The sequence below is a fragment of the Aethalodelphis obliquidens genome, unplaced genomic scaffold (genome assembly GCF_003676395.1).
Source record: "Aethalodelphis obliquidens isolate GAN/ISIS:26980383/991018 unplaced genomic scaffold, ASM367639v1 scaffold9, whole genome shotgun sequence".
In the NCBI taxonomy this organism is placed as follows: Eukaryota; Metazoa; Chordata; class Mammalia; order Artiodactyla; family Delphinidae; genus Aethalodelphis; species Aethalodelphis obliquidens.
In genome coordinates this window covers 40528143-40555966 of record NW_020837953.1, presented here as the reverse complement: position 1 = coordinate 40555966, position 27824 = coordinate 40528143, and the positions used below count along the sequence as shown (strand labels likewise).

The 27824-nt window shown below is 58.0% G+C and overlaps 1 protein-coding gene across 3 annotated transcripts; it reads right to left on the bottom strand.

Annotated features, from left to right (window-relative positions):
• Positions 1-380: 380 nt before the first annotated feature.
• EPHA2 (EPH receptor A2) lies at positions 381-27824 on the bottom strand. 3 transcript variants are annotated; one of them, XM_027110042.1, is made up of 18 exons: positions 27610-27824; positions 22867-22934; positions 20668-21337; positions 12199-12354; positions 11761-12093; positions 11108-11223; positions 10484-10637; positions 9902-10001; positions 9373-9428; positions 9001-9126; positions 8722-8907; positions 8488-8549; positions 8174-8383; positions 7817-7966; positions 6720-6913; positions 5962-6117; positions 2931-3070; positions 381-1333 (listed from the first exon to the last, which is right to left on the bottom strand). In XM_027110042.1, exons 1-18 carry the CDS (start codon positions 27692-27694, stop codon positions 1251-1253), a joined length of 3045 nt encoding a protein of 1014 aa, XP_026965843.1. In that variant the 5' UTR covers positions 27695-27824; the 3' UTR covers positions 381-1250. The 3 variants fall into 3 exon arrangements, with proteins under 3 accessions (XP_026965843.1, XP_026965844.1, XP_026965845.1); XM_027110043.1 differs by lacking the exon at positions 2931-3070 and having other exon boundaries at positions 27610-27822; XM_027110044.1 differs by lacking the exon at positions 22867-22934 and having other exon boundaries at positions 27610-27817.

Sequence of the window (27824 nt, the reverse complement as noted above, 5' to 3'; positions counted from 1 at the left end):
ACTCGGAGTGCTAAGAATCCAACAAGCCCAAACTTGTGAAAAGTTCTGTAAACCTCAGAGCCCTACATGGATGAAGAATCTATTTCAACAACTCCGTGGAGATGTGTGGGAGGGAGGCTGATGGGCATTTTCACTGTTCTCCCCCCGCCCCACCCCCACCCCCTAAGCCCTCCAGAAGCCTTGAGATCAAAGGTGACAGAGGCCTGTTGGCATGGAAGCCAGACTCGGCAGGGCCCGCTCCCTGGCCCTCCGCCCACCTTCCACCCACCCCATTCCCAGGGTTACATGACATGCGTGCCTTGCGTAAGAAGCTGTGTTTAAACACTCTGGGTGGGGTGAGCCCTCCCCCACGCACTGCTGACACAAAGCCACTCCAACTCCACTGTTTGAACAATCTGCAACTTTATTTCAGAGCAGAAATAAGTCATTTCCTAACAATAAATATAAAAAAAATAATAATAAATTAAGGTTCGAAGAAAAATACGCAACAGAACAAAATCATTAATACTGACAGAGTAGAAAATGTTGTCTAAAGGGGTGAGAGGCCGGATGGGCCAGCCCCCAGCCTGGGAATGTCTGACACAGGCCGTTGTCTGCCCCCAGTCCTAGCCGGGCCCCTGTCACACACACATTCTCTCCACAAAGTACAAAATATATATTTAAAAAAAAAAAAACCCTCCACACAACCAAGCATCCTGTGAGGGCCCCGAGGAAGCAAGTGTTTGGCCCGTGGGGGCTGAGGATGGGGCCTGGGGGGCTGAGGAAGGCACTAGAGGGACGGGAGAACCGCTGTGGGTCTTGCCCAGCTGACTTTGCTGTTTGTCCTCTTCTCGTGAGGTACCCTGCTCCTGTGACTGCTGCAGGCTGACCGCCCCACCTCCTGAGACGGCGAAGGGGAGGTCAGTTTAGCAATGTCGCACGTGTGTGTCCAAAGGCCTTGGCGGGGCTCCTGCCCCAGGGGATGCTGGGAACACGATGGTGACTGCTAAGTGCTTGGCTGTCTGTCCTTTGTAGGTGAAGAGGCCCCCCTGCCCAAGGTCCCTGAGCATCTCCTCAGCTCAGGCCAAGGTATCGTCCAAGACCCCCCAGCAGAGCCCTCAGGGTGGCATCAGTAAAGAAGGACTAGAAATAAATAAGGTCCCTGGTGGCCCAGCATGGAGCTGGCAGGAAAGCCAGTCTGTTTCTTCAAGTATTCTTAGCTGAGGGGGTCACGAGGTCTGTCAGGGCTCAGATGGGGATCCCCACTGTGTTCACCTGGTCCTTGAGGCCCAGCAGGCTGTAGGCAATGCGCTTCTGGTGGCCGGGCAGCCGCACCCCAATCCTCTTGATGTCGCTGTGAGGGGGAGGGAGAGAGGGAGAGTGAGGGGCCTGCCCTGGAGAGGTGGGCAGCCATGGCAGGGAGGTGAGGGGAGAGAGGAGGGACCGGGGAGGGGGCCTCGGTGCCTGGGGGGCAGAGCTCGTAAGGCAGAGGTCTGATGAGTGGAAGCATATCCGGAAAGCCTGCCGACACCGACAAAATTCACAAAATGATTGAAGCGCTGAATGCGAGCAGCTTTGTTTTTTTTTAAATCAAATCTGCACAAAATCTATGGTAGGTGCTGTTTTTGCCCCCATTTTGCAGACTAGAAAACTGAGGCTCAAAGAGGTGAAGTGACTTGCCCAAAGTGACCCAGGCTAAGAGGTGGAGGAGCTGAATCAAGCCAGCTGTGAACAAAGGCTTCCCTCCCCCACCCTGGGGTCTGTCCCCAGGTAAGGCTCCTCCCCAGGCAGCACTGATGCCATCACCAGATGCCAGGGACCCTCTGGGGGTGTCGCGCAAAGCTCTCTGCCCAAGGTCTCGTCACAGCCATCGCCTTATTTCACCTCCACTCCCTCCAAGTTCTCGTAACGGAGGAAGGACTCAGGAGATCCTTGCTGAGGGGCCATCAGAGGTTAAAGTCCTGCTGGTCTCTAATGGGAGGGGCTTTCAGGTGACCAGATCCAGTGACTAGGTTACCCTGAGGTAGGGGTTTTCCCTTTAGGGACCTCAATTTCCTCACCTGTAAAATGGGATAACAGTGCCTAACTGGAGAGTGGGAGATCCCGGATACTGGTGGCAGAGGGGTAAGGTGGCATTAGTACCAGATAGAAAGACGCGCCCAGGAGCCCATAGCCCTTCCCTGCCCCTCCTTTCCATGCTCCTCCATCCCCTTGTAAAACCACTTACACTCCAAGAGCCCTGGAGTAGACCTTACTGCTTACTCTGGGAGTTTCCTCCTTCACCATCCTCGTCCACCAGCCCAAACCCATGAAAACACCCAGGTTTTTACGGGCCCTCTCCTGGCTGTAAAGGGAGCTAACTATACGGTGCAAGCTCCTATTTGCAGTTCCAGAGACATGACTTTCAGGTGTGTGGGAGGGCGGCTCAGGGACTGAAGCAGGAAGGCCAGGAGTCAGACATCTGGGAGAACTTCCTAACCTAACACTCTAGCGCCATTTCTAACCTATACAGTTGAGGGTGTTGGAAAAGAAGCACTGTTTTCCCCATACCTGTAGGTCTAAGTGTGGCTCCTGGATAAGTATTCGGACCAGCAGGGAAGGAGGCACTTACTGAAAAGGCAGGATCCTGGGCCCAACTCCAGACTCACTGACTTTGAAGTTCTGAAGGCGGGGCAGGGAGTCTGCATTTGATCAGATCCCTAAGACCCTGATGTATGGTTTAAGGACCAGTGGGTTATGTTAGCTATAGCAGAGCAACGGTAGGGCCTAGTGCCCCAGGCTCATCCCCTCACTCCCAGACCCTCCCAAGGTCCAGGATAGGCCTGGTAAACAGTAGGCCCTCAAGGAGTGTCTGCCGAATGAATGAATGAATGAATGAATGAATGCTTTAGTGGCGACTGAGCCATTGCCCAGGCTGCCTGGGGCCCCTCTCCCAGGTTGGTGAAGTTAACCTGACAGGGCGGGAGCTGAGGGTGCTTCTGAGGTCCATCTAGGAGGAGGAGTCCTGGGCTGGGAGGCAGGAGGCCGAATTCTAGTCCTGGATTCCACCAGAGCCTCGGGTGGGTCCTGTCCTGTCTTTGGGCCACAGTTTCTTTATACGTAAAATAGGAGCTCTGATTAGATGCTTCTAAGCCACCTGCCCCAGCCCCAGTCTCTTCCAACACAAAGCCCCCCAAACCTTCCCTGCCTCGTTTCCTAACTATAAACAGGGACACACACAGGATGAGGCTCCCAGACCGGCCAATGCCTGCGGCCTCTTGCAAGTCTGTTCCTGCCCCAGCCTCAGTTCCCCACTCGGAGATCCAAGGCAGTCCCTTCCTTGGATCAACTCCCATCACAGGGGTGGGGAAGCACATGACTGAGGCCACCTTCTTCCTGAGCACTCGCAAGGCCAGCCCCGGCCTCAGGGAATTCAAAGGCCACAATCTCCCCCGGTGAGCACCGACTGTGCTCTGGCCCTTGGTGCAAGGAGAGTGGAGGGAGAGGTGGCCTGATCATTCATCCTCCCAGCAAACATCCCATCAGCGCCACGCCTGGCACTCGGAGACCAGAAGACCCATCCGCCAGTGTCCCCACGCCCTCTCAGGACGCCGTATGCCACAGCCTCGCACACTGGATGGGCCTTTTGCTGGACTGGGTATTTTTCTGGGGTGTGACATCCACTGCTTTCATTAGCTCCTCGAAACACATTTAGAGCCACTCACTACTCCGGCTAGAAACTCAAGTGAGTCCAAAATAACACGGTGAATGCTCAAGACGAGAAAAGGTGGCCACTGTGGGACCACAGGGAACCAAGCGGCCGGCCCCCTGGGAGGGGCCAAAGGAAGCAGGGAGGCAAAGGCGGGGTAAAGGCATTGAAGCCGAAATCCAGACCCCATCCCAGAAGGGCTGAATTCTGAGAGCAGCTCAGAGCCTCGCACTGGGATCCACAGCATGTGTAGACAGAGCTTTCGGGGTGAAAAAGCACTTTGAGACCCCCCTTTCTTTCATTTAATTGAAGTAACGAAGGAGGCAGTGGTGTGAGTCACACAGGCCCCAGATCTGAGCACCAGTGGAGCTGATGGGAGGAGAAGCAGCGTGGAATGACTTCCTGCCTTTATGCAGGCCTTTTCAAAACACAGCACACACACCCTCCACCGATCCAAGACAGCCCCGTCCCTGCTCCTTCCTGCTCGTGGGAAAGGAATTGGCCGAGGAGCACCCCGGGCTATTTCGGGAAGCTTCTACGAACATGTGTTTCCTGTATGCACTTCTCCGTGCCCTCAGCTCTGCTCACCCAGAAGAGAAGCTGTACTGTCCTCAGTGGGAGCTCCTGGAGGGGCAAAGGGGGCCGTTCCAGGTTCCCAGGTTAGAGGAGGGAGCCGAGGAACCCTGGTATTTGCCCGCAGGCTATGGGTGGAAAGCAAGGGCATGGAGGAAAAGGGAAGAGCGACATGGGTTAAGCCCTCACTGCGTACCAGGCATATCATCTGTATTGCACCCATGCAATCCCCACAACGGGGAAACAGAAACCAAGGTTCAAAGATGGAACCTAATTTGACCAAAACCACCGGATAGGGAGTGGCCAGTGTGGGCTCGAACCCAGGTGTGACTGCAGAGCCCAAGCTTTGGACCCTGCAGTTGGCTGGAAACAAAAGATATCCTGTGGCCCGTCTCTTCTCTCCACATTTCCGTGCCGCCCTCTGGTCAGCTCTGTCCCTGCCTGACTTTCATCCCAGTCTTCCCCTGGGACAGGCCGGGGCCTAGTCTGAGAGGCCTTGAGCAACAGGTCAGAAGCCCAGTTGAGCAGTTTTCAGAGGCCTTGGAGAATGTTCAGACACAGGTCCAAATCCCAGAACTGTGACCCAGAACTGTGGGACGCCTGGGTCATCCCTTCCCATGTGATTCCCAAAACCTCTCAGCCCCAAGGCTCATTCCCACCATGACCTTGGACCTTACACAAGCTGGGCTATTGGGAACTAACAGTATTTTTAGAAGCACAAAAAGCTAAGAGGGTAATGTCTTCTCCCTCCTGGGGTGGGAGGAGGTGTCCATGCCAAGTCCATGCCGGGAAGGGTCCCCCATGCTGGAGCTGGGAGGAGAGAAGAGCTCCCATAGGGCAGCCTGACAAAAGGCAGAACCCAGGGCCAGGGAAAGGGGTAACTGCCACTTCTTGCCAAGCTGGACCGCAGAGCTGAGAGTCAACCACACGGGGAGAGGTGCCTGGGATGGGCTGGCCTGGTGCCCTCTCTCCTCGGCATCAGCCAGGGAAGTCCAAGGGCTCTGCCCATTTCTTCTCAGCGTCCTGGAGAGGAACGCTGCCCCTAACTGGCTGCGTGACCTCGGGCAACCTATGTAACCTCTCAGCCTCAGCTTTCCTACTTAAATAGGGAAGTAATAATAGCATCTATTCACAAGGCAAATAGGGAATTCAACCAGGTGATGGCTGTGAAGTGAAGCCTTTCTTTTCTCAGCTACAAATTGTGTGACCTGGAGTAAGCTGTGTAACCTCTCTGAGCCTCAGTTTCTCCACTAATGACCTCCATGGTCCCTGAGCTCTGGATCCTGACTGACCAGGGCTGGAATCCCCCAAATGGCCATGGACCCTGGGCTGTACTGTTTCTGACCTGCCCAGTGGGACTACTGACGGGAACCACCTGCCAAGTTATCATGAGGGCTGATTCAAAGTGCTCAGGCACAGAGCTGGCACAGCTCACGATAAATGCTATGGTTATGATCACAATTACTATTATTTTCTCACTGTGGAAAAAAGATGTAGGAAGAGGACGGAGCCACGAGTAAGTGACCAGAATTGCTGGCTGCCAGCCTGGTTCTGCCCTTCCTGCAAAGCTACCCTCCCCAAAAGAGAAGGAGAGAGAAAGAGAAGAGAGGGGAGCGTTGGGAAGGTAGAGAGAAGAGCAGATGGCTGGTGGAGCCAGAGGCAGCCTGGGGAGGCGGGAGGCGGGAGAGGGCAGGCACGGGCGGGGCCGAGCGCAGACTCACTCGTTGGTCATCTGCACCACCTTCTCGATGGCCGTGTAGCCGGCCGCCAGGAAGTGCTCAGTGTACTGCTGCATCTTGATGGATTCCAGCCACTCGGACACCGTGCGGAAGGGCACACCCTCTGAGCCGCTGGTGCTGGGCAGCCGGATGGACACCCTGCAACAGGAGATACCGGCCCGCGAGTGAGGGGCTGCAGGGTCCAGCCCACGATGCTGCTCCCTAACCCCAGCAATTCACTCAGCTGCCCTGCGCCTCGGTTCCCTCATCTGGACAACGGGGCAGCCACGTCAGGTAGGCTTCCGGGAGTCTGCCTGATGTGTCGGGAGCAGTCAGTGTTTATAGCTCCTGCCACCCCCCTGCTTCTACTGATGATACCACCACCGGTTACTACAAAATAACCAAATGTTAAGAGAGTCAGGTTTTCAGAGTCACAGTCCCAGCCTGGCCACTTGCCAGCACGTAAGACACTTAATTGCCCTACGTCTGTTTCCTCATCTACAAAAGGGGGATGATTACAGGACCCAACTCCTAAGTTGTTTAAATGAGTTGAAACTCGTTAAGCGCTGAGTGCCGCGCTGGCACATTTACTGTATGTGCTGATTGGTTCCGTTAGTGCCTCCTGAGCCAACCCGGTCCAGTCTGAGTAAAGCCCACGCGTAACTTCTGAGCCCCTTGCCCACCGCCCCTGGCTGCCCGTTACGCTGAAGTGGCTCAGGAGTAAAACTGGGGGCCCCCTGGACAGAGGGTATGGAACCCACCGGGGGTCGAAGTCAGCCAGGGTCTTGAGGGATTCGGGGGCTCGGATGAGCTTGTCCAAGATGCTGACAATGTCGGCGAACTTGGGGCGGCGGGCGCGCTCCTGCTGCCAGCACTGCATCATGAGCTGGTAGATGGCGGAGGGGCAGTCCATGGGTGTGGGAAGCCGGAAGCCGTCATTAATGGCCTTCATCACCTGGGGGAGGGGGCGAGCAGGATGCTCAGGGGTGCCTTCACAGCCCCCAAACTCCCCCATACACAGGGGCTGCTAGAGGAGAGAAGGGGAGCCCCCTGAAACAGAAGGGTTGGCCTCCTTCCTTAGGCACGACACACAACCTTCAGCGCTACACAAAGGACAGGTGCTAAGAGGATGTCTCCAGAGGAGGGAGGGTCTCCTGACTTTGTTCCCTCACAGGGTACCCCGGGCAGCAGCCTTGCTGTGTGCCCTGCAGCCAGCCTCCCCGCGGTCTCTGGGCACCTATACACTCTGCTCCCTCACAGGGTACCCTGGGCAGCAGCCATGCTGTGTGCCCTGCAGCAGCCTCCCCGCGGTCTCTGGGCACCTATACACTCTGCTCCCTCACAGGGTACCCTGGGCAGCAGCCATGCTGTGTGCCCTGCAGCAGCCTCCCCGCGGTCTCTGGGCGCCTATACTCTCTGCTCCCTTCGGCCAGAGCACTCTTCCCTCCGTGTTCTCACCTGGCTTCTGCTGCTTTATTGTGCCTTAGTCCTAGCTGAGACGTGACCTCCTCTGGGAAGCCTTCCAGGCCTCTAGGCTGCATGAGGCACCAGGCACTTGCACACACACACACACACACACACAGATACACACATGCGTGCACGCACACACTTCCCCCACACCCACTACTTCTTTCCTCGTCCTTCTGCTGAGTGTAAGCAGGGACTGGGTCTGGAGCTCAGCACAAGGCCTGACACATGGTAGGTCCTCAAGAAACATTCACTGAACAAACCAATGAAGGGGTGTACCAGATGAAGATTAGCCCCCAAAACTCTTCTCTGCCCAGCCCCTGGGGTTCGAGGATGAGTAAAGGGTTTCAGTTCAGATCCGGATGGGGCTGGGCAGGGCGAGGGGGCCTACCTCGTGGTTCGACAGCTCCCAGTAGGGCCGCTCGCCGTACGTCATCACTTCCCACATGACGATGCCATAGCTCCACACGTCGCTGGCGGAGGTGAACTTGCGGTAGGAGATGGCCTCCGGAGCCGTCCAGCGGATCGGGATCTTGCCACCCTGTGGGGACCTGGCCAATCACTATTGTCCCCTAGGCCACCCCCAGGACGATCGCAGTCAGGGCCCTTCCTCCATGCTCCCCAGAGGTGTTCTTGCCACCTGAGGCCCACGCCCCAGGTGGGCAGGGGAGAGGACCCCGGAGCAGAGCGAGGGCTGCTTCACCTCATTGAGGCCCCCATCCCAGGTGACAGCCGCCCCAGCCCTTACACTGGTGGTGTAGGTGGCCTCGGGGTCGTCCTCCAGCACACGGGACAGGCCGAAGTCAGACACCTTGCAGACCAGGTTGCTGTTGACGAGGATGTTGCGGGCAGCCAGGTCGCGGTGGACGTAGTTCATGTTGGCCAGGTACTTCATGCCGGCCGCGATGCCCCGCAGCATGCCCACCAGCTGCAGCACGCTGAACTCGCCATCCTTCTCCTGCCAGAGCACAGGCCCTCAGCTGCCAGCCAGCCAGCCCCGCGCCCACCAGGGCCCCTAAGCGCCAGCCACAGATCCCGCCCCGCCCCGGCCCACGTCCTTACCCGAAGGAACTTGTCCAGAGCCCCGTTCTCCATGTATTCGGCGATGATCATCATGGGCTTGTCTGCAGGGGTGAGCACAGGTGTGAGGGGATGGCCACAGGTGGAGGGAAGAGGCGCAGGCGGGGCGGGGCTGGGCACAGCTCTGAACAGAGACCCTATTAGAGGCCCCGTGGGCAGCCCCTCCCCCACCCCCCACGTGGGTCTCCCACAGCCCACTCTGAAGCCGGGCCTCACATTTGGAGACAACGCCCTCCAGGCGGATGATGTTGTGGTGGCTGAACTGGCCCATGATGCTGGCCTCGCTGAGAAAGTCCACCCGCTGCTTCTCTGTGTAGCCGGCTTTCAGCGTCTTGATGGCCACGGGGACCTCCTTCTTGCCCGACACCTTCAACGTGCCCTTGTACACCTCCCCAAACTCTCCTGCAGGCAGGCGATGTGGGAGACATCCCAGTCAGCCCGGGCGTCGGCTGCTCCCAACCCGTACCAGGCCCCTCGGCGAGCGCTTAACCTCACCTGCCCCGATCACCTTCTGCCGCGTGACACTGGACGGATGGATCTCGGTGGTGAACTTGAGCACAGCCTTGTTGGGGTCCTCGTATGTGTGTGGGTCCACGTATGTCTTCAGGGGCTTCAGTTGTTCTGGGAGGGGAAGGAAGGGCAGGGTCACAGACAGTCTGGGGAGGGGAGGGGTCCCTACGAGGGGCTGCCTTGGGGGAGGGGGAGGGGGAGTAGGCAACAGTCCGGGCACCTCAGGAGCCTCTGGCTCAGCCCTCTGAGCTGCCCAAGGACGCCCGGGGAGTGCTCTGGCTGCCCCCATCTCTACCACAGAGCCGGGGAGGCCCGTGGGGACAGCAGGCCAGGCATGGAGGCGGCGCTGCATCTCACCTGACTTGGAGAAGTAAACGTCTTCCGAGGACTGGCGTGTCCGCAGGCTCTTCCTCCTGAGAGACCCCATGGGAAACCAAACACGCAGGGAGTCAGTGACCTGCCCCAGCCGGGGAGCCTCCTGACCCTACTCTGGTCCAGGTTGCGGGCCTGGTGCGCTCAACACTCTGCTCAGTCAGGCAGAGGGCATGGAAAAGGCCGGGGGAGAGGAAATGAGCAAGCCGGGCTCACTCCTTGGGATCTACACCCCGTAATGGCCCCTTAAGTGGCTGTAATGAAGGCTCTCCTCATTAGAGCTCCCCAGAGCTTCCTGCCCGCGTGTCCCGAGGAAGTGTGGACGCACTGTCATAATGACCACCATGCCCTGAGCCTCGCAGGTGCTGTGCTGAGCCCTTGACAGATCATTACATCTTTACAGCCCCCCGGGAGGCAGGGACTAGATTCCTATCAGCCCCAGTTTCCATACAGGAAGCTGAGGTTCCTGCCCCTGTGTCCCACCTAAGCCCCCAGGGCATAGGCTCCAACGAACCTGCGGTGGATGAAGAAGCCAATTCCTGCCAGCACCAGAAGCAAGACCACACCAACGGCCAAACCACCAATCACTGCCATGTTGCTAGATCCTTCCACGGCTGCCAGGGAGAGACCAGCAGGTGACAAGGGAGCCCCCCCCCTTCAAATCATGGTAATACCCCCGGTTGTACTTTAGGGTCCCAAGACACCTGCCAGGTGCCTTTACTAGTGACGGTCCATGAGGATATTTATTCCCATTTCACAGATGGCAAACGAGAGGGCTTCCCCAGGGAATAGAGCAGGTAGTCTCAGGTGTGTGGGACTCTCTCCGCGATGCAGGATTTGAACTGGGCCCGCCAATGCCACAGCCCACATCCTTCCTTCTCACAACACTGCCCTGGGTACACAGCTGGTTCCCACACCCCCAGCCTTCAATTCTGCCTTCAAAGTCCCCACACTGGACTGACCCACACTGGACTGTCCTAGGCCCTGGCCGACCAGGAAGGGGACACTTCTAAGTTCTTTGCTCCATTCCCTCCGCCCACAATGTCCCAGTTGTTTCAGGACTCTGGCCTGGCCCACACCCTGGTCCCTGACTCACACAGTGTCTGGAACTCGTGCACCTTGCTGCCAGCACCCTGGCCCTCCTGCGTCAGCGCCTGCACCTGGACCAGGTAGATGGTGTCCGGAGCCAGGTCATCCAGGGTCACGGAGAAGCCTTCAGTGCGGCGTACGTTGTAGCTGTTGGAGTCCCCCTGTGGGTGTTTGGCGGGTGGAGGGACAGACAGTGAGGGCAGGGCCATCAGCTTAGCCCACCAGGGAGCAGCCCCAGCTTAGCAAGGTGACAAGCTATGTTAGCAACCTCGATGCTCACCTTACAGAGGAGGAAGCTGAGGCTCAGAGAAGTGAAGCGACTCACTCCAGGTCATAACCAGCAAATGCGTGACCCAGGACTCAAACCCGGTCTGTCTGATCCCCAAGACCTGGTTCCCCACCACCCAAGACTATCTCTTCTGGGGATTCCAGAACACTATGTCTTCTTTCCCACAAATCTCTGCTGGGCTGGCCTGGGAGAGGCAACTCTCAGGAAGACCCCAGGCCCCACTTTCCTCATCTGCAGGACAGCGCTTCTTCAGATGGCTGTGTTGTGCAGTGAGTGTCTATGTGACTAGCTGGTCCTCTGTTCGAAGCCCAGCGGGGATAGCCCCAACCCTTTGAGAGTTACCTTCTTGCGGTAGGTGACCTCGTACTTCCACACGCGGCTCTGCTGCGGTGGAGGAATGCTCCAGGAGACGCTCAGCGAGGTGGTGCTGCGATCCTCCAGCTTCACCTTGGGGGGCTCTGGGCAGGACGGTGGGGGGAGGGGAGGGGTGTGAAAAGCCACACGGGGGAAGGGGAGTAGTGGGGATGCACCCAGACGCATTCCCATCCACAGCCCAGGCTCCTTAGATCCCGACCTGGGATTCTCAACTTCCAGCTCCAGAGCACAAAGTCCCAGGCTGGGCCCCACCACAGGCTGGCACATCGGGGGTACGCTGTGAGTACTTATGAGTGCATAAATAATAAAACCAAAACAATATCTGACTCTTGCTATAACCTCTTTATGGACCAGGCACTGTTCTAAGAGCCTTATATACAAGAGTTTATTAAATCCTCTCAAAAGCCCTAGAACGCCCATTTTACAGGTGAGGAAACTGGGGCTCAGAGAGGTTAAGTAACCTGCCCACCGTCACAGAGCTTGGAAGTGATTACAGGGACTGTGTCTTTATCCACTTGCTGCTGTCTCTCTCTGAACCCAGCCGAACCCTGAGTGGCCATCCTCATGAAGCCCCACCTGGGCGGGCCCCAAGGGCACAGCTGCCACCCCTGGGCCCTCACCTGTCTGGTTGATGCTGACGCTGGCAGTGAGGAAGCTGCGGCTGGTCACCAGGTCTGAGACGCCGTTGCGGGCCTCTACGGTGAAGGTGTAGTTCATATGGGGCTCCAGGTCGCTGACTGTCACGCTGGTGCGGGTCAGCCCGTGCGGTGGCTCCGAGTAGCGCACGCTGGCCTCGCAGGGACCGCACTCGCCTGACTCGGGCCAGCACTGCTCGCAGGTGACACTGTAGGTGATGTCCTCGCGGCCCCCGTTGTCCAGGGGGGGCGTCCAGCGCAGCTCCACTTTGGCGCCCATGCCCACAGCCGTGAGGTAGTGCGGGGCAGAGGGCGGGCCTGTGCAGAGGGCAGAGGGCAGAGCTCGGATCCAGGTAGGTCTGGACATGTCAACATCACCACGCCCAGCTCTGTCACCCCTCCCTGACCCGCTGTGAGACTCACGCGTGCAGAGCAGTGAAAGTGGGTCCTGTGGGGCCCGGAAATAGCCTTCCTCACACTCGCAGGCGGTGGCCCCCTCGGAGGACGGCAGGGTGTGTGGGGGGCACTCCAGACAGGGGCTCTCGGATGCCTCGGACTTGAAGAATCCCGGCGAGCAGGCTGGCAGGCACAGGGACAGACATCAGCTCAGCCTGTTCTCACCCCGAGCGACTTTTCCCTCCCTGGCCTTGGGACCCCTGGCAAGTCACTAAACCTCTATGGGCCTGTTTTGTCATTGGTAAAATGTCTTGTGATGAGAAAATGCGTGGTAAGCACCTAGCTCGGGCCAGACACCCAGGAAGTGCCTTGCCCTCCTGCTCCAAAGCTTTGCAGCCCTCCCCAGTGGCTCTTGCAAGAAGCACCATGCCCCTGAGCCTGGCATTCAAGGCCCGCATCTCACCTTCCAGCTTCCTAAGAATCCTATCTCACAGCTGGCTCAGCCTTGGACAGCGCATGCTGCCCACCTGGAGATATCCTTTAATCCGTGCGGACCAGCCTGGCAGGTCCCCACCTGGACTGAGAGCTGCCCAGGGCAGTGACTGCTTCTTCTTCGCCATTTGTGTTTGCTGACTCACAGATCAGACGGGGGCATCAGGATGCTACCTCTGCAGGTGCGCCCCCCGCCCTGGGACCCGACCGCTTTCCTGTTCCGGGGCTGGCTGACCAGGAAGCAGGAAAGGCCAGGCCCCTGGCATTTTCTCTGGACCTGCTTTCAGGGACCCAGTCATTTCCGCCACTCACAAGGGCGGCCAGAAAGCAGCTCTCCCTCCCCCGGTGGCAGGTCCTGTCCTGGCCAAGCCGGGGGAGCTCAGACACCTGACTCCAGAGGCTCCTTCCTCCCACCACCCTATCCTGCCCCTGCCTGCCCCTGCCCCAAGCCCTTTCCTGGTCCCACAGACAGGAAGCTACCCAGACACTGTGCAGGGCTGTCCAGGGATTGCGCAGCTGCTGAAGTGGCCAAGGTGGGGTGGGGTCACCCAGGGACCTCTTACCCAACCCTACAGTTATCGTTCCCGCCCTCAGCTTACTCTGGAGAGGGTCCTGAGATACCTCCAGCCTCCAGCGTCATGTTCATCAAACACTGATCCTCAACTCTGCGTGCAGCCCAGTGCATGGACCTCGAGATGAGACAAAGCCCCTGACCTCTGGGAGCTAGAGCACGTGACAATGTCCACCATACAGGGGTGGGTAGCAAGGACCTACTGCACAGCACAGGGAACTCTGCTCGATGTTATGTGGCAGCCTGGATGGGAGGGGAGTCTGGGGGAGAATGGATACACGTATACGTGTGGCTGAGTTGCTTTGCTGTGCACCTGGAAACTATCACAACATTGTTAACAGGCTATACTCCGATATAAAATAAAAAGTTAAAATAAATAAATAAATAAAGGGGTGGGCAAAGGGCTAAGGGGGTAGAGACAAGCTTGGCTGGAGGTTTGTGGAGTCATAGAGGAGATATTTCAGCTGGGGTTTAGAGGCTGAGTAGGAGTTCAGCAGGGCAGAAATACTGGGAGGAGGAGTTAGGGGTGAGAAACAGCAAGGCTAACACAGGAAGTATGAGTGCCTTTGTGGTCGGAAATCAGGGAAGCAGCAGGCAATGAGGCTGAGTGATCTCCAGGGACCAGATTGAGAAAGGCCTTTAATGCCAGGTCAAGGACTTTATCCTGGGGGCAGTGAGAGCCATTGAAGGTTTGATGTAGAGAATAATGGCACAGTCAGATCTACGTTATCAAGAAAAATCTGTGGACAGTCTCCCTCCTTTAGTCCTCTATGCGAGCAGAGAGAGGTGGGGAGTCAAGGGACAGGACTCAAAGGACACCCAGTTCCTAAGGTCTTGGATAGTGACTTCCCGTTAATGACTGCTTGCTGGAGGCCCCAGGGGGACCATCCCAGAAGTCTCTCTCACCTCCTCTGGCTGTCCTGCCACTTCAGAATGTCAGCACAGGCCCTGAAAGAGCTCAGGCACATGCTGTAGGGAAGGGGGCTTGTCCAGGACAGAAGGGACCTGGGACCCGACTTGCTCTGTGCAGAGCCTGGAGCCCCAGTTACAAACAGCCACCACTGATTCAGCAGCCGCTGTGTGCAGTTCCTGGGCTACGCACTTGACATTCATTTAGTCCTCACAATATGTCTGTTATACTAGGCACTGTTATCATTCATTCCACTTTGGAGGTGAGGAAACTGATGCTCAGAGAGGAAAAAGAACTTGGCCAAGGTCAACAAGCTCCTAAGACACGAACCCAAAACCTAAACCCAGGATGCCTGACCTCGAACCTCCCTCCTTTCTCACAAACATTTCAGTTTGGAGCAAAGAGAAATCAATGTTCTGAAACAAGCCGGAAGAGAGAGGAGAGGAGGTCCGACCTGCTTCAACAGCCAGAAAATCCCCAAACTAATTTCAGAGCAGCTGGGGGGCGGGGCGAGGGGCTGTGCCCCCTCTTAACATACGTCTTCTCATACTGGGCACATTTATGTCCTATGGGGAGAAAAGACTAGAATCAAGCCCGGGGGGTGGGTGGGGGTTTGTTGGGGCCTCCAACGCGGCCTCCTTCAAGGAAGGCCCAAAGGTCTTTCAAGTCTCCTGTTGTATTTAAGAAATCCACGTGAATTTTGCAGTCCTCCTCATAACTTATCTGTTACGATACAAAAATAGCTCTCTCCTCCCCCAAATCTTCAAGTAAAAATGAGACTTCAGAAAGCTGGGCTATGTTTATCCTGGGATCTCAATTCCCCCAAATGCCCTGACTTGTCCACCCGAGGGGCTTATACTCTGGGTAAGTGCTGGCTCCAGGTGGTCCAGGCCCCGCGGAGTAGGGGTGCTCAGGGGCCCCTAGAACACTATCGCATCTTCCCGGCTCAGGCTCTCAGGCTGGGGAGGGACCACGAGCCCCCACAAGGTTTTAGCCACCTGCAAAACCCACAATGTCCCCACTCCCCACCACGTGGTTGCTCCCCAGCCCCCAGCCCTATGCCAAGAGGCGGAAGTGGGGGAAGAGGCGGGTTCCATTCTTTGGTCCCAGAGCCCGGGGGTGGCCCGCCTGCTGCCAGCAGGAAAGAGGGAATTTGGAGAGATTTCCGCTGCGGATGTGCCAGATATTACAGTGGAGAGGCAGCACCAACAAGGCATGTACTTGCCTGACGAGAATGTGGTGCCCCCTCCTCCAACCACAGAACTTCAAGGGGCCCTGCCAGAGTGTGCCCGTGCTCAGGGGCCCCAGAGTTCATGTGTCTGACACCAGCAGGCCCCTGTGTCTTCCTGACTTTGCCTGGTTGGATTTCCTGGTGTGCAGGGCAGGCAAGTGGGGACAGGGGTCACACTTTTGGTGTTCACACATTCTCAAACATACTCTCATACACGAACTACCCATGGTCCCTTCGCCAACCAGCAAACTCCTATGCATCCTTCAATACCCAGCTTGAGCTCTTCTACACAGCCCTCCCAGACTGCCCAATTTCTGGTCCCCTTCTGACCATTAGGGCATCTATTACTCACTCTTATGTTTACCAAATAGAAATTGAGCATTTCCTACGTGTCTGGCACAGTGCTGGGTGCTGGGAGACCATGGCAAGATAAACACTGTTTCTGCTCCAGGGGAATTCACAGCCTGGCTTTCATGCTCCACTGGAAATGATTTCTGCACATATTAGGATCCTCTATGAGACTGGCAGCTCGTGGGGAGCAAGAATTATCTGTGTCCCGTGTCCCAGCACAGGGTCTGGCATGCAGTAGGTGCTCAGCTAGTGTTTGCTGACTGGATGGATGAATGAATATGTGAGTAAAGACAAAACCCACGTGCTCATTAAACACGAGCTCTAGGGCCACAGAAAACAGCGGCGTTTCAGTCCCCAGGGAGACCCTACGGGGACAGTGCACCGGGACACCACCTGCCTGGCACCGGAGGCTGACTCTGACACATCTGTGGAGAACTCCTCTGACCCCGGTCGCCTGGCAGGCCCGGGGCCACTCCGAGCAGGGGAACTAACTGGGGCATGGTGGCTGCACCCAGGGCTGCACCCCAGCTTTTCCAGTTCCCGATGCCCGCCCCTCAGATGGCAGCATGGGGTGTGACTCAGGGACATACACCCTCTGGCATGACGCAAATCCAGCCCCTGGCAGAGCCCCTCCCCCAAGGCCCAACAATCTCCCGGGCTGGTGGTGGTGGCGAGGTCACAGGGTCAATCACAGGGTCAAGAGGTCGCAGTGACAATTCCCTGCAGCCAGTCACCTCCCCAAGCCATGCCCAGCTGACGACCACGTGCACCCCCTCAGTCCAAGGATGCGAAGCCTGGACTTTGTCTGGTGCCCTGACGGGCAGCAAACGGCGACCCCGTAAGTTACTGACCCTGCAAATGAGGGGAACTGATAACTCCAGACCCCGGCAGCTTCTCAGTCCCCAGCAGGCCCTGTCGCCCCCGTGGAAGCAGTTGTCCCGGTGGCCCAGTTGCTGCTAGCACCTTGCCCTTTTCCCACACACCCTGGGGAATTATCTGTACGCATTCCTCCACCAAGCTGTGATAAGCACAGCCTCTGCTTCCTGCTGTCTCCCTACCACCAGCCTTTTATCTTCTGTTTGCTTTCCCTGCCTCCTTCCTTCCGTTCTGGGGACTCACTCACCTCAGCGAGGGAGGGAGGGGCCGCCCCATGGAGCTGCCAGCGTCTGAATTTGCCCCCAGTGTGAGCTGAGGGCAGGGTGAGCAGGGCACAGAGGTGGGAGCTGCCACCCCCAACCCCCCATTCAGGCCAGAGGAAACTCCACAGAAATAAGGCCCGGTGGCACTCCCCAGGGAGGGGACAAGCCCAAGAGTCACAGCGCACAGAGTTCCCCACCTGGGGATCAGCCCTGTCCCGACTGCCAACAGCCCCTGCCATGGCTCAGGGACACCCTGCCTAAGGACCACCTCAATCAGCTCCTCCCCTTCAACTCTGGACCCTGGGAGAGGCCTGGGCCACTCAGGATGCCAGCACTAGGACCCGGCTCCTTGCACACATTGTGAGGTCACCCAGTCTGCAGCTTGCCAGAGCAACCCAGGTTCTCAAAAGGAACCACGGCAGAAAGTCACAGGAGGTAGGCTCTGACCGCTAAGTCAGCAAGGCTCCAACCTACCCATTTTACAGGTGGGGAGAATGAGGCCCAGAGGGGACTCACCAAGGTCACACAGCTTGTGGGTAGAAAGGTATATGCCAGGGGTACTTGGGGACAGCCCTCCCCATGCCAGGCCCCAGCTCTTTTGGTCATTGTTTCCTCTTTCTGGGCCTCAGTTTCCTCATCTGTAAAATGAGGATAAAGTCCTCAGGTTCTCTGGGTTGTTTGTGAAGACAGAAGGAAACCTCGCTTGGGAAATGCTCAGCATGGGATGAGGTGTCCATGAACTGGGGGACAGAGAAGCTGCAGGAGCGAGGGGCTGGGCCCCTGGAGGGAGCAGCAGCCTCCAAGGAGGGAATTCCTGACCCTGCAGCCCCACCTCCAGCTCCGGCCTCCCAGCTGCTGGGCTGAGCCTCTGGCCAAAGCCGCTGGCCACCTGCTCACCTGGCCGGCAGTCCCCACGGCTGAGGCGCTCTCTGGGGCCCCACCAGCTCAGCTGCCGATGCCAGCACAGGAAGCAGAGACAAACAGGGAGACAAAGCCGCCCCGGGGGAGATGACGGTCAGCCTGAGTGACTCCACTGTCCCCTAGGCAGGCCTGGGGAGGGAGGGCGGGGAGTGGGGGAGCTGGAGGGAAGCTGGCTCATTCCTGACATAGCTCACAAGAGCTCTCTGGGCAGTGTGCCCACCTGTCCGCACAGCACCTGGGAGGTGCCTCTCTTCCGTTGTCCATTTAACTCTTTCTTGAGCTGAGAGCTTCCTGGGGAAAGAACTCTCAGGAGAAAAAAAAGCTGGGAATAACCTGGACCAGGTGCTGGGTGACCTTGGCCTGCCCAGCGCCCTCTCTGGGCTTGGTTTGTCATCAATAAAAGCCACAATGGGAGAATCTGGGTCCATGGCCCCGTGGAGGGTGAGGCGGTGGCGGGGGGGGGGCAGACCCTGCATCTCTCTCCATTTCTCCCTTAACATGCTCAGTAAGAGCCCCTCAACTACCTCACATCCTGCGCCAGGACCCACCATCCCGGGGCAGCCCTGAGAGTCTGTCCCAGGGCCAGGAGCTGAGTCAGGGATTCCAAAGGAACTGGTCATTTCCCGCCCCGTTTCCTGACCCATCCTCCAGCTTGGACGCTGCTGCATCACCTAGATTCAATCCTGATGCAACTAAATCTTAGCTGTGTGACTCCAGGCAAGTCTCTTCACCTCTCTGAGCCTCAGTTTCCTGTCTGTTAAGTGGGGCTGATAACAGTCCCTGCCTCTCACAAAAGGTGGTACAGATTCAGCAGGAACAAGATAAAGCGCTCGCCGAGCTCATGCCTGCCCTGGAAGAGCACTTTTCTTTTCTTTCTTTTTTTTTTTGAAGAGCACTTTTCTACAGGAATTACTGTTATTATCTCCACTGGCATCCCGGTCAGGGGTGCTGGGGAAGGAAGGTCTAGAGGGATAAAGAGTAGCCGGGCTGTGGGTTCCCAACCACACAGAGGGTCCCTAAACCACGTTGAAGGGAATTTTGGGAGAGGGATCCTAAGGAGGAAAAGCCAAGGCAACAGGTGGCCGGCAGTGGAGAGGGTCCCACAAGCAAAGTCAAAGATTTCGCTCCTGGAAACCAGTCCTCCCTACCCTGGGGTGGCTCAACTCTTCACAAACAAAGCCTGTGAGGCCCTGACCCCCCACTTCCTGGGGAGGGAAGCCTGCCCCCCTTCCTGGAGAGAGACACCCCTCCCCAACCTCAACTGTCCACTTATCTCTGCAGGGCCTGAATCACCAGCCTGTGGAAAGTTTTCAGCTGCCCCTCACCCCGCACCCCTGCATTCTTGTGTGAGGATGTCATGTGGGAGGAGTCTGCTCAACCCACTGGGCTCCCTCGCAACCCCCCCCAGTCATTGTCTGAAACTGGGAGTGTGCACTTGAGGTCACCTAAAGCAGGGGCCGCCTGAAGAGCAGAGGAGAGCTGGGAGGACAACAGGGTGGTGGGAAGGGCCAGAGCAGAGACTACACCACAGGCACAGAAAGGCTCTGAGGGGACATCTTATTCAGGGGTTTGCAGACTGTGTTAAGCAGGGTTCTGAGGATTATGTTTTAAGAGGCAAGTGGAGCCCATGAGAAAGGGCTTCAGGCTCCTCCAATACCTGAAACCCTTTCATGGGTTGCAGGATCCATGGCTAAAAACCAAGTATACAGTCTGCTAGTATAGTTGAACTTCTTGTCTTACGGACAAGAAGCCTGAGGCCAGAGATGAAGAGAGATTTACTGAAGGTCACTCAGTCGGTATGTATAGCTGTAGGGCCTAACCCCCCAATTTCTCAACACCCTGCTTATCTCAGCAAAGAAGCTCCCAGAGAGAGGGGATGAGCTGGCCTTCCAAAGGTCAGCCTACATCCCACAAATGCCCTGCCCCACAGCCATTTCCAGAAAAAGTCACCCATTGAAAAAATCCACGTTGCTCTAGAGCTTTCCGCTGTCACAGGTCCTGGCCGGGCCAAGCCACAGCCTCCCAGTGTGAGCTCACTAATGCCCAGGCCCTGTTCCCAGAGAGAGTCTGATTTAATTGGCCCCCTCTCTGGGCTCAATCTGTCATCAGTAGAAGCCCCGATGGGAGGATCTGAGTCTATGGCCCTGGGGAGGGTCAGGTGGGGAGGGCAGACCCTGAGTATCCCCCCCACGCAGGCATTTTTCAAAAAGCTCCCCAGGTAACTGTCATGTGCAGCCAGGGGATGCGAATCCTGGTTCAATTCACTCACCTCCGTGTACAAAAGAGGAGCCTGAGACCCAGAGAGGTTAAGTGACTTGCCTAAAGTCACAGGGAGTTAACAGAGATGGTACTAGCTCCTGGGACTGTGCTATGTGCCCACAGTGCTGGTATATAATAGATACTCAAGATATACTTGTGGAATGAATCAAAAATAACAATCACACTTAAAAACACTTATGTGTCAGACGCTGACCTAAGAACTTTACAAGTATTAAGTCATTTGATTATCATAACAACCCTACAAGATGGGCACTATGTTCATCTCCATTTTACAGATGAGGAAACCCGGGCACAGAGAGGTTAAGGAACTGGCTTAAAGTCACACAGCTAAATGTAAACCTGGGATTGGAACCCAGGTATTCTTTCCGAGAGTCTTCACTCGTAACCTCCATACTGTTTCTCAATGTATTCATTCTCGGTGAATGAGTGAATCCAATCGTAAGGCCAGGAAGCCTCCGAGATTTTCACTCACAGAACCACTGCATGTCTGAGCAGGGACCACCTTACCAAGATCCCCACATCCCAGAGCTGAGACCAGATCCTGGACCACAGCCTCCACCCCAGTACCCCCTTTCTCTGCCACCACAGCGCCGTCACTCACCCTGGCAGGCGTCCTCCACCTTCTCGTAGCCTGCTTCGCACAGGCACTGGCCAATGAGCACTAGCCACTCGCCATCCACTGCACAGTGCATGCGGGGCTCCTCACCCCCGGGCGGCACCACAGCGTGGTCCAGGCAGGTGCCATCCACGATGGCCAGGGAGGGCGCGTCGGAGCCCGCGATGGTCTCGGGGAAGCGGGCCAGCCCCTTCAGCAGCTTGGGACACTTCTTGTAGTAGACGCGGACAGAGAGCAGTGCCACGCAGGCACCAATGTCCTGAAAGGCCAGGTAGAAGCCCTTGCGGCTGAGCGGTCCCACGGAGCGTTCCTCCACGTTCAGCTTCACGTGGCGTGCTTCGAAGTCGCTGCTGACCGTGATCTCGTCGGGCGCGATGGTGTCGATCTTGGTGAACTGGCGCTTCTGGAAGTTGGTACCATAGTCCACGTCAGACTCGGCATAGTAGAGGTTGAAGGTTTCCTTGCAGGAGCTCGCGCCCCCAGGGAAGCTATTGCAGTCACGCACGGTGAACTTGAGCTCGATGAAGATGCGCTCGGCCTCACCGCGGTATACCCAGTTGGTGCGGAGCCAGTTGTCCTGGTCGCTGGCCACCACGTTGCACACGGAGTACATGTAGATGGGCATGTCGTCCATGATGTTCTGCATGAGGTCCCACTGCACGGGGCCGACAGGTTAGTGTGGGCAGGTGCCTGGGGGAAACTGAGGCCCAGAGGCATCGCCCAGGTGGCAAAGCTGGGCATCAGGAAGCTGCTCTATGGTTCCTGCTGTCCTCATTCTACAGGGAAGGAAACTGAGGCCCAGGGAGGGGCTTCAAGTCACCGTCACACACTACAAGTGGCTGAGCTGGATCTGACCCCCTGGTGTCCCCGACCCCAGTGTTGCAGTGCTGAACCCGTATACTATACAGTGAGCTGAGGGTGGAGGCTGTGTAGATGTGTGTGAGTGGCAGGGAAGAGGTTAAATCAGAATCAATGGATAATCCCCCATCACTCCTCAGAACACTGCTCAGCCTCCTCCAGGAAGACTTCCCAGGTTGGGCCAAGATTGGGGCAAGTGCTTCCCCCTGGCTCCCACAGTCTCTGTTACCTTAGCACCTAAGTGGTGACAACTACACCTGGCTCCCACACGAGATTCTGAGCTCCTTAGGGCAGAGACTGCATCTAGTTCATTTCTGTATCCCCAGGGCCTATCTGAAATGGAGTAGGTACTCAGGAAAGTATTTGTTGAATGAATGAGCAAATGAATGAAAAAACCAGAAGGGGCCAAGGAAAAAGACCCGGGCTGCATTGTGTCACACGGGCCTCAGATGCCCTTGGGCCTCAGTTTCCCACTCTATATAATGACTGGGCTGCATAAGGTGATCTGTGCTCTCTCCCAGCTGAACATTCCAGGATCTTGGAAATCCACTAGAGTTAAACTCCACGCCTCCTCGGAGCTAAGGTGACCAGGGACAAGTGCCTGACTCCGCAGATCTGGCCAGCAATAGAGACTGTCCCCAGCTATCCCCCTGGAGACACCGCTCTCCCCAGCTAAGGCCCCAGAACAAATTCAACAAGGGGAAAACTGAGGCCCAGAGAGCAGCAGTATCCTCCCCAAGGCCACACAGTCGTCACAGACAAAGCCAGGGAGAGGACCCTGGGGTCTGGCCCACCGGTCCAGGTCACAGCAGGGCAGGGCAGAGGGAGGGGAGGGAGTGAACTTGGGTGGGAAGGAGGCAAAACAAACTCAACCCCGAGCAGGAAAGGGAAACAACAGCTGGAGGAGCGGGGAGAGGGCCCGGCAGGAAGGAACCTGATCCGGTTTCCCGGGGCTGTGGGGACCTGGGAGCCCACATTCCCTGTCTCTTCCTCACCCCTCACTTCCTGGGCTGGGACCTCAAAGGCAGGGGGAGCCTTTAACCCCTTCCCACCCAAGAGGGGAATGAAGGGAGCGAGAGGGGGTCCCTTTTGACCATCAGCCTTCTGGGGCATCCAAGGGTCCTGCTCTGCTAGGGCCTTCAGCTGTCTCCCCAGCTCTTTCCACCTCTCGGGTCCCTTCCCCACCTTCCAACCCCAGCCTGCCCAGTTGGTGTGAGAAGAAGGAACCTGAGTTTGAACCCTGGCTGAGCTGTTTGATCTGGGCCAGGCCCCATCCTCCCTGGGTCTCAGCTTCCTCATGCCCACACCCGCACCCTGAAGGCTTACCCCTTTGCCATATGGGTGTGTGAGCCAGCCGAGTTCCCCTTTAGCTGCTGCAAAGTCCAACAGGACGACTGGAAGAGATGAGAGAGGGTGCTGGGTGAGCTTGGGGGTATCTTCAGGGGTCAGGCCATGGTGGAAAAGGTGAGAGTCCCCCAGGAATCCCAAGAAGCCCTGAAGGCTTCCTCAGCCCTCAGAGAGAGACCCCACCACACAGGGTCACCATGTCCAAGAGACCCATCTCTCCAGAAACAGGGAAGCAGAGCTCCAGGCAAGGGATGGGACCTAGTCAAAGTCACAGAGCAGGTTGGGTGAGGCCTCACGTCTCCCAGCCCACGCCGCCCCCTCAGCAGCCCCCAGCTGGGCAGAGCAGGACAGAGCTCGGCCCAGCAGGGGAACAACAGCTGGGTAGAGAGCTGGGGCGAGCAGGGCTATTAAGTGACACCACGCTGCCCCATCTGCTTCCTGAAACAGGGCCCCTCCGCAGCACTTCACATGCACGTGGGCCTTGGAGACACTCTTGTCCGCTCCTGCCACGTCCCCTCCATACACACACAGCACAAAACACCCTCAGCCCCACCCAGGCCACGTAGCACATGCCTATGCAGCACACGTATGTACACACATGTCTCATGGCCCTCCAAGAGGAGAGAGCTGTTCACAGGTGGGAACAGCTCCAGGGAGGGGAGCAGGATTGGTGGGGGGGTCTGGAAACCGATCTTCCCACCACAAAAGCCACAGAGCAGGCAGGATCAAGCCCTGAACCCACAGGGGCTTTTAGAAGGGACCCAAAGATACACACAGCTGGCGAGGTCCCCTCCCTGGGAAAATCGCTCCCGCTGCCCCCCGTCCCTCACACCCTGGCCACTGCCCTGCCAGGGGTGCCTAGGGGACCAGGGATGGAAACCCTTAAAGAGGACTTCCAGGCCCAGAGGGACCAGGTGCCAGGACCACACTATCCCCAGAGAGACATCTGGACACATTGCCAGGGGCTTCCCTAGATCCAGCCCCACCCCCGCTTGGGCACCTCCCATTGGTCCACCCCGGGTTCTGCCAGGCTCAGGGGCTACAGCCAAGACCCAAGACCCCAGTATGGCCCCCTCCTCCATTTCCAAGTAAGGTCCAGGTAGCTGCCAATAGAGGCTACCCTCCCTGGTGGATAATGAGATTGGAGAAACTGAGGCATGGACCCTATACAAGGTCCCTGGATTCCAAGAGTAAAGCCCTAAGGTGTGGGGGGGTAAGGGACAAGTGCTTACTTCCTCTGGAGTCTGGAGCATGAGGAATATGGCCTCAGAAGGTGCATTCCTCAAGGCCTGGGCCTGGAAGAATGACTCTAAGGGTGCAATCCCAGGCAGGCAGAGATGGGCCTGATTTAGAGAGATGGGGAGGGAGGGGGAGAGGGGCCTGAGGAGAGTCTGAGAAACCCTTTCCTGAGGACAGACTGCCCTGCTTGCCTGGGCTGGAGGCCCCCAGGCCTAGGGATGAAGCACTGCCACCTGACCGCTGCTGACCCGGGCCAAGTCTCTCTAGGAAGGGCCTCACAGCCCAGACAGGGAGAGGAAATCCGATGTGGCACCGGCCCCAAGGCTGAGGGGACAGGGGAGGGTGGCTGGGGGGTGGGTAGGGGCAGGGATTTGTTCGGACATGCCCAAGGCTCAGGCTTGGAAAACTCACTAACCCCACTAGCAAATGGAATGTCCTGGCTACACAGGAAGGAATCTGGGGGCTCCTGCTGGGTGTGTAGGGCGGACAAAGGTGAGTGTCCCTCAAGGTCCTGCACACCCCCCTTCCTTAGAGGCGTGGGAAGCTGCAGTCTGCGCCCCTGGGGAAGGGGGCTCATGGCTCCTAGGCTCTGAAGGGTTAACCTGGCACGGAGGGACCCCCACCACCCCTGCCAGAGCTCGCTCCCCTTCCAGACCCAGGCCTGGCTCTAGAAATATCACAGGGCTCATCAGAGAAGAAAAGAAGCCTTCACACAGGAAGGAGCCCCCTCCCAGGGAAATTCCCTAGAACCAATCACCAGGAACAGGCGCCCAGCCCCGGTCCCTCCACCCTGCCGCACGGGTGCGGCCTCTCCCTGAGCGGCCTCCAGGGTCTGAGGCTCCTGGAAGGGGCAGGGGCCAACAGCCCCTCGGCTGGCCCCCGAAGGCTTCACTGAGAAGACTGGGCTAAGCAGGGCTCATCCAGGAGCCCCCGTCCCTCCTCCCACCCCCAGGAAAACCTCTTTCTCAGTCTGAAGTTCCATCATAAATGTCATCCTTCTGGGTCCATATTGTTTTAGGGCTCTTTACTCAAAGGCAGTACGACCACCCACTCCCCTAGTGTCACCTCCCTGCTCCCCCCATCCCTCCTGAACCGAGACCAGCTAATTGCTAAAGAAGCAGGGAGGCGGGGGGGGGGGGGGGGGGGGGGGGGCGGGGGGGGGGGGAGGGGGAAGAATGAAGAAGAAAAAGGGAAGGGGACAGAGAGCACATTGGGCTCGTAGGGAATCCAGAAGCCAAGGACTTTCCAGGCCTCCTGAGCGCTCTCCAGCCCACCTCCCAGCTGCACCTCAAGTCAGCAAGCCCTGCACCCCTGCCCAGCTATTCTCCCTTCTCAGAAAAACCCAGCACACACCCGGGGGCGGGGGCCCTGGGCTCCGGCAGCCCAAGAAGCCACATGCTCAGACCTAACCCTCCCTATACAGAGGGCCCTAGTGAGGGAGGGCTTGGGCCTCCCTGTTTCCCCGTTTGTAAAAGGAGGACAGACTCAGTGGCTGTTGAGAATTTAACAGGCTCCATCTGGGTCTCCCAAGGCAGCCTGGCTCCTCCACTCACGGGGAAGGAGAAGGGAAGCGAAGAGCAGCTTCGCTTGAAGGGTTGAAGGGACTCGTGTCTCTGCACCCCCAACGCAGCCCCAGGCAGATCCAGCCAGAATGCCGGCAGCTGGGCCATCACTCCCCCACCCCCCCACTACGGGCACACCTCCTTAGGGAGTCCTTCACAGGGACTCTTGAAGCCTAAGGAAGAATGTTCCCCTGTCCCTTTCCTCCCCCCGTTCCATTGGGGGGGGGCACTAGTCTTCTAGGCTGGGGAGGGCTCGGCAGAGGGGCACAAGGACAAGGCTGCAGCACAACAATCGCCCAGTAGCATCCCTCCTGCCTAATCCCCCCACCCCCCATGGGCAGCCTTCAAGAAAGGCCTGTAGTGAATCCAGCTGTCTCTCCCCTTCTCTCCAACCGCAATCCCCCGGGAAGGGGGAGGACAAAAAGCTGAGGGGGGGGCGGGTATTGAGGATCACAGAAATCCCTGCCACCCACTCCTCCAGCACATTGGGACAAGAAACCCTGAGTGATTCAGGGACGGGGACAGGATGCCACCCCCGCCTCCACCCTCCAAGAGTTCCAGCTCTGGCCTCTTTGCCACCGAACTTGGAACAGCAAAACCTCCAACCCCAGTTTGGGAGGCGGAAAAGGAAGGCAAGGCTCAAGGAAACTTCTCACCGGGCCAGGGCTTCCTCCGCACTTCCCCCTGGTGGAGCCTGCGGAAACCTCCCTCGGCCCCGGCGAGCGGGCAAAACTCGTTCTCAGTCGGAAACTGAAACCGGCCTCGGCTGGATGGACAGGAAGGTCCTCGGCCAAGGGCAAGAGCCCCCATCCTCTCTGTGACCCTAGCCGAGGGGCAACGTCCCCATCCACCACCCGCCCCGCCCAGGGCAAAGTCCGCGGCCCCTCGCGCAGTACGGCAGCGGGAGCGCTGGGGCGGGGGTGGGTGATGCAGTCCCCCACCCCCGGGCGCTCGGACTCCCTGGTGACCCTGGGGTGACGGCTCCACACCTTGGGCGGCCGCGCCCCCACCTGCCGCATTTCCTCGTTCTGAGTCACCCCTTGCTCAGAACGCTTGACTTTGGGACTTCCTGTCCGCTCTCGCGGCCCCGAGCCTTGTCCCCCGAGCCTTGCCCCCCGAGCCTGGGAGTGCGGGGAGGGAAGGAGGGAAGGCTGCGCGTGGGCAAACTGGCCCGAAGCTCCCCGCAAGCTCTCCTCCCCGACTGGAGGCATAAGGGGGCGTGGAGAAAATCTCAGGGAGCTGGGGCTTCTGCAGGGGTCTGTCTCCTCGCCTGTCGAAGAGACCCCTCCCCAAAATGAGGGGCCTCCACAGAAACGCCTTTTCCACAAAATCGGCGCAAGCAGGTTAGCGAATTCACCGTGAAGCTGAGCCGACGGAAAGGCCCCCAGGTAGCCCATTCTCCAAGGGACCCCGAGCCCCCGCCGGGACGCGTTCCTGAAACCGCCACCCTGGCTGCAACCGTGTGGCCTCCCTGAGTCCCCCTTTTCTTTCTTTCTTTTCTTTTTTAAAATTCTTATTGGAGTATAGCTGCTTTACAATGTGTTAGTTTCTGCTGTACAGCAAAGTGAATCGGTTATAGGTTCATATATACCCTCTTTTTTATATTTCCTTCCATTTAGGTCATCACAGAACATTGAGTAGAGTTCCGGGTCCCCTTCTCTGCGGCCTCTGAACCCCGCGCGCCCAGGCCCCAACCTCTTAGTCCCCGGAGCCCCTATAACCCCGGGTGGGGGAGTCCCAAATTCGTCCCGATCGCAGCCAGCAAGTCCTCCCGACCTCAGCACTCCGGGACTGGGCGGCGCCAGGTCAGTTTCCAAAGTTGCGCGCGTCCAGGCGCGCCTGGCTCTGGGAGGAGCGGGGGTCCGGGGGTCCGGCCGCCGCGGCTGGGTCGGGCCGGGTGGCCGTCGGAGCGCACACTCACCTTCCTTGCCCTGCGCCGCGGCAGCCGCGGCCAGCAGGCAGCCCCACAGCAGGGCGAGGCAGGCGCGGGGTGCCAGACGCTCCATGTCGCGCTCCTTGCTCTCAGCCCGGTTCTCCGTGCCCGGCTCCCGCACGCCCGCGCGCAGGCCTCGATGTCCGGCTCCCTCCTGCCGCCTGCGCGTAACTTCTGCCCCGAGTGCTTAATGGAAGTTGAGT

What these genes read in the sequence shown, in the direction of transcription:
- EPHA2 (XM_027110042.1), bottom strand. Translation starts at nt 27,694, where the DNA reads ATGGAGCGTCTGGCACCCCGCGCCTGCCTCGCCCTGCTGTGGGGCTGC. An exon ending in CGCGGCGCAGGGCAAGGAAG is followed by an intron (nt 22,935 to 27,609) that starts GTGAGTGTGCGC and finishes CATCTCTTCCAG; the next exon opens with TCGTCCTGTTGGACTTTGCA. An exon ending in GCACGAGTTCCAGACACTGT is followed by an intron (nt 10,002 to 10,483) that starts GTGAGTCAGGGA and finishes TCTCCCTGGCAG; the next exon opens with CCGTGGAAGGATCTAGCAAC.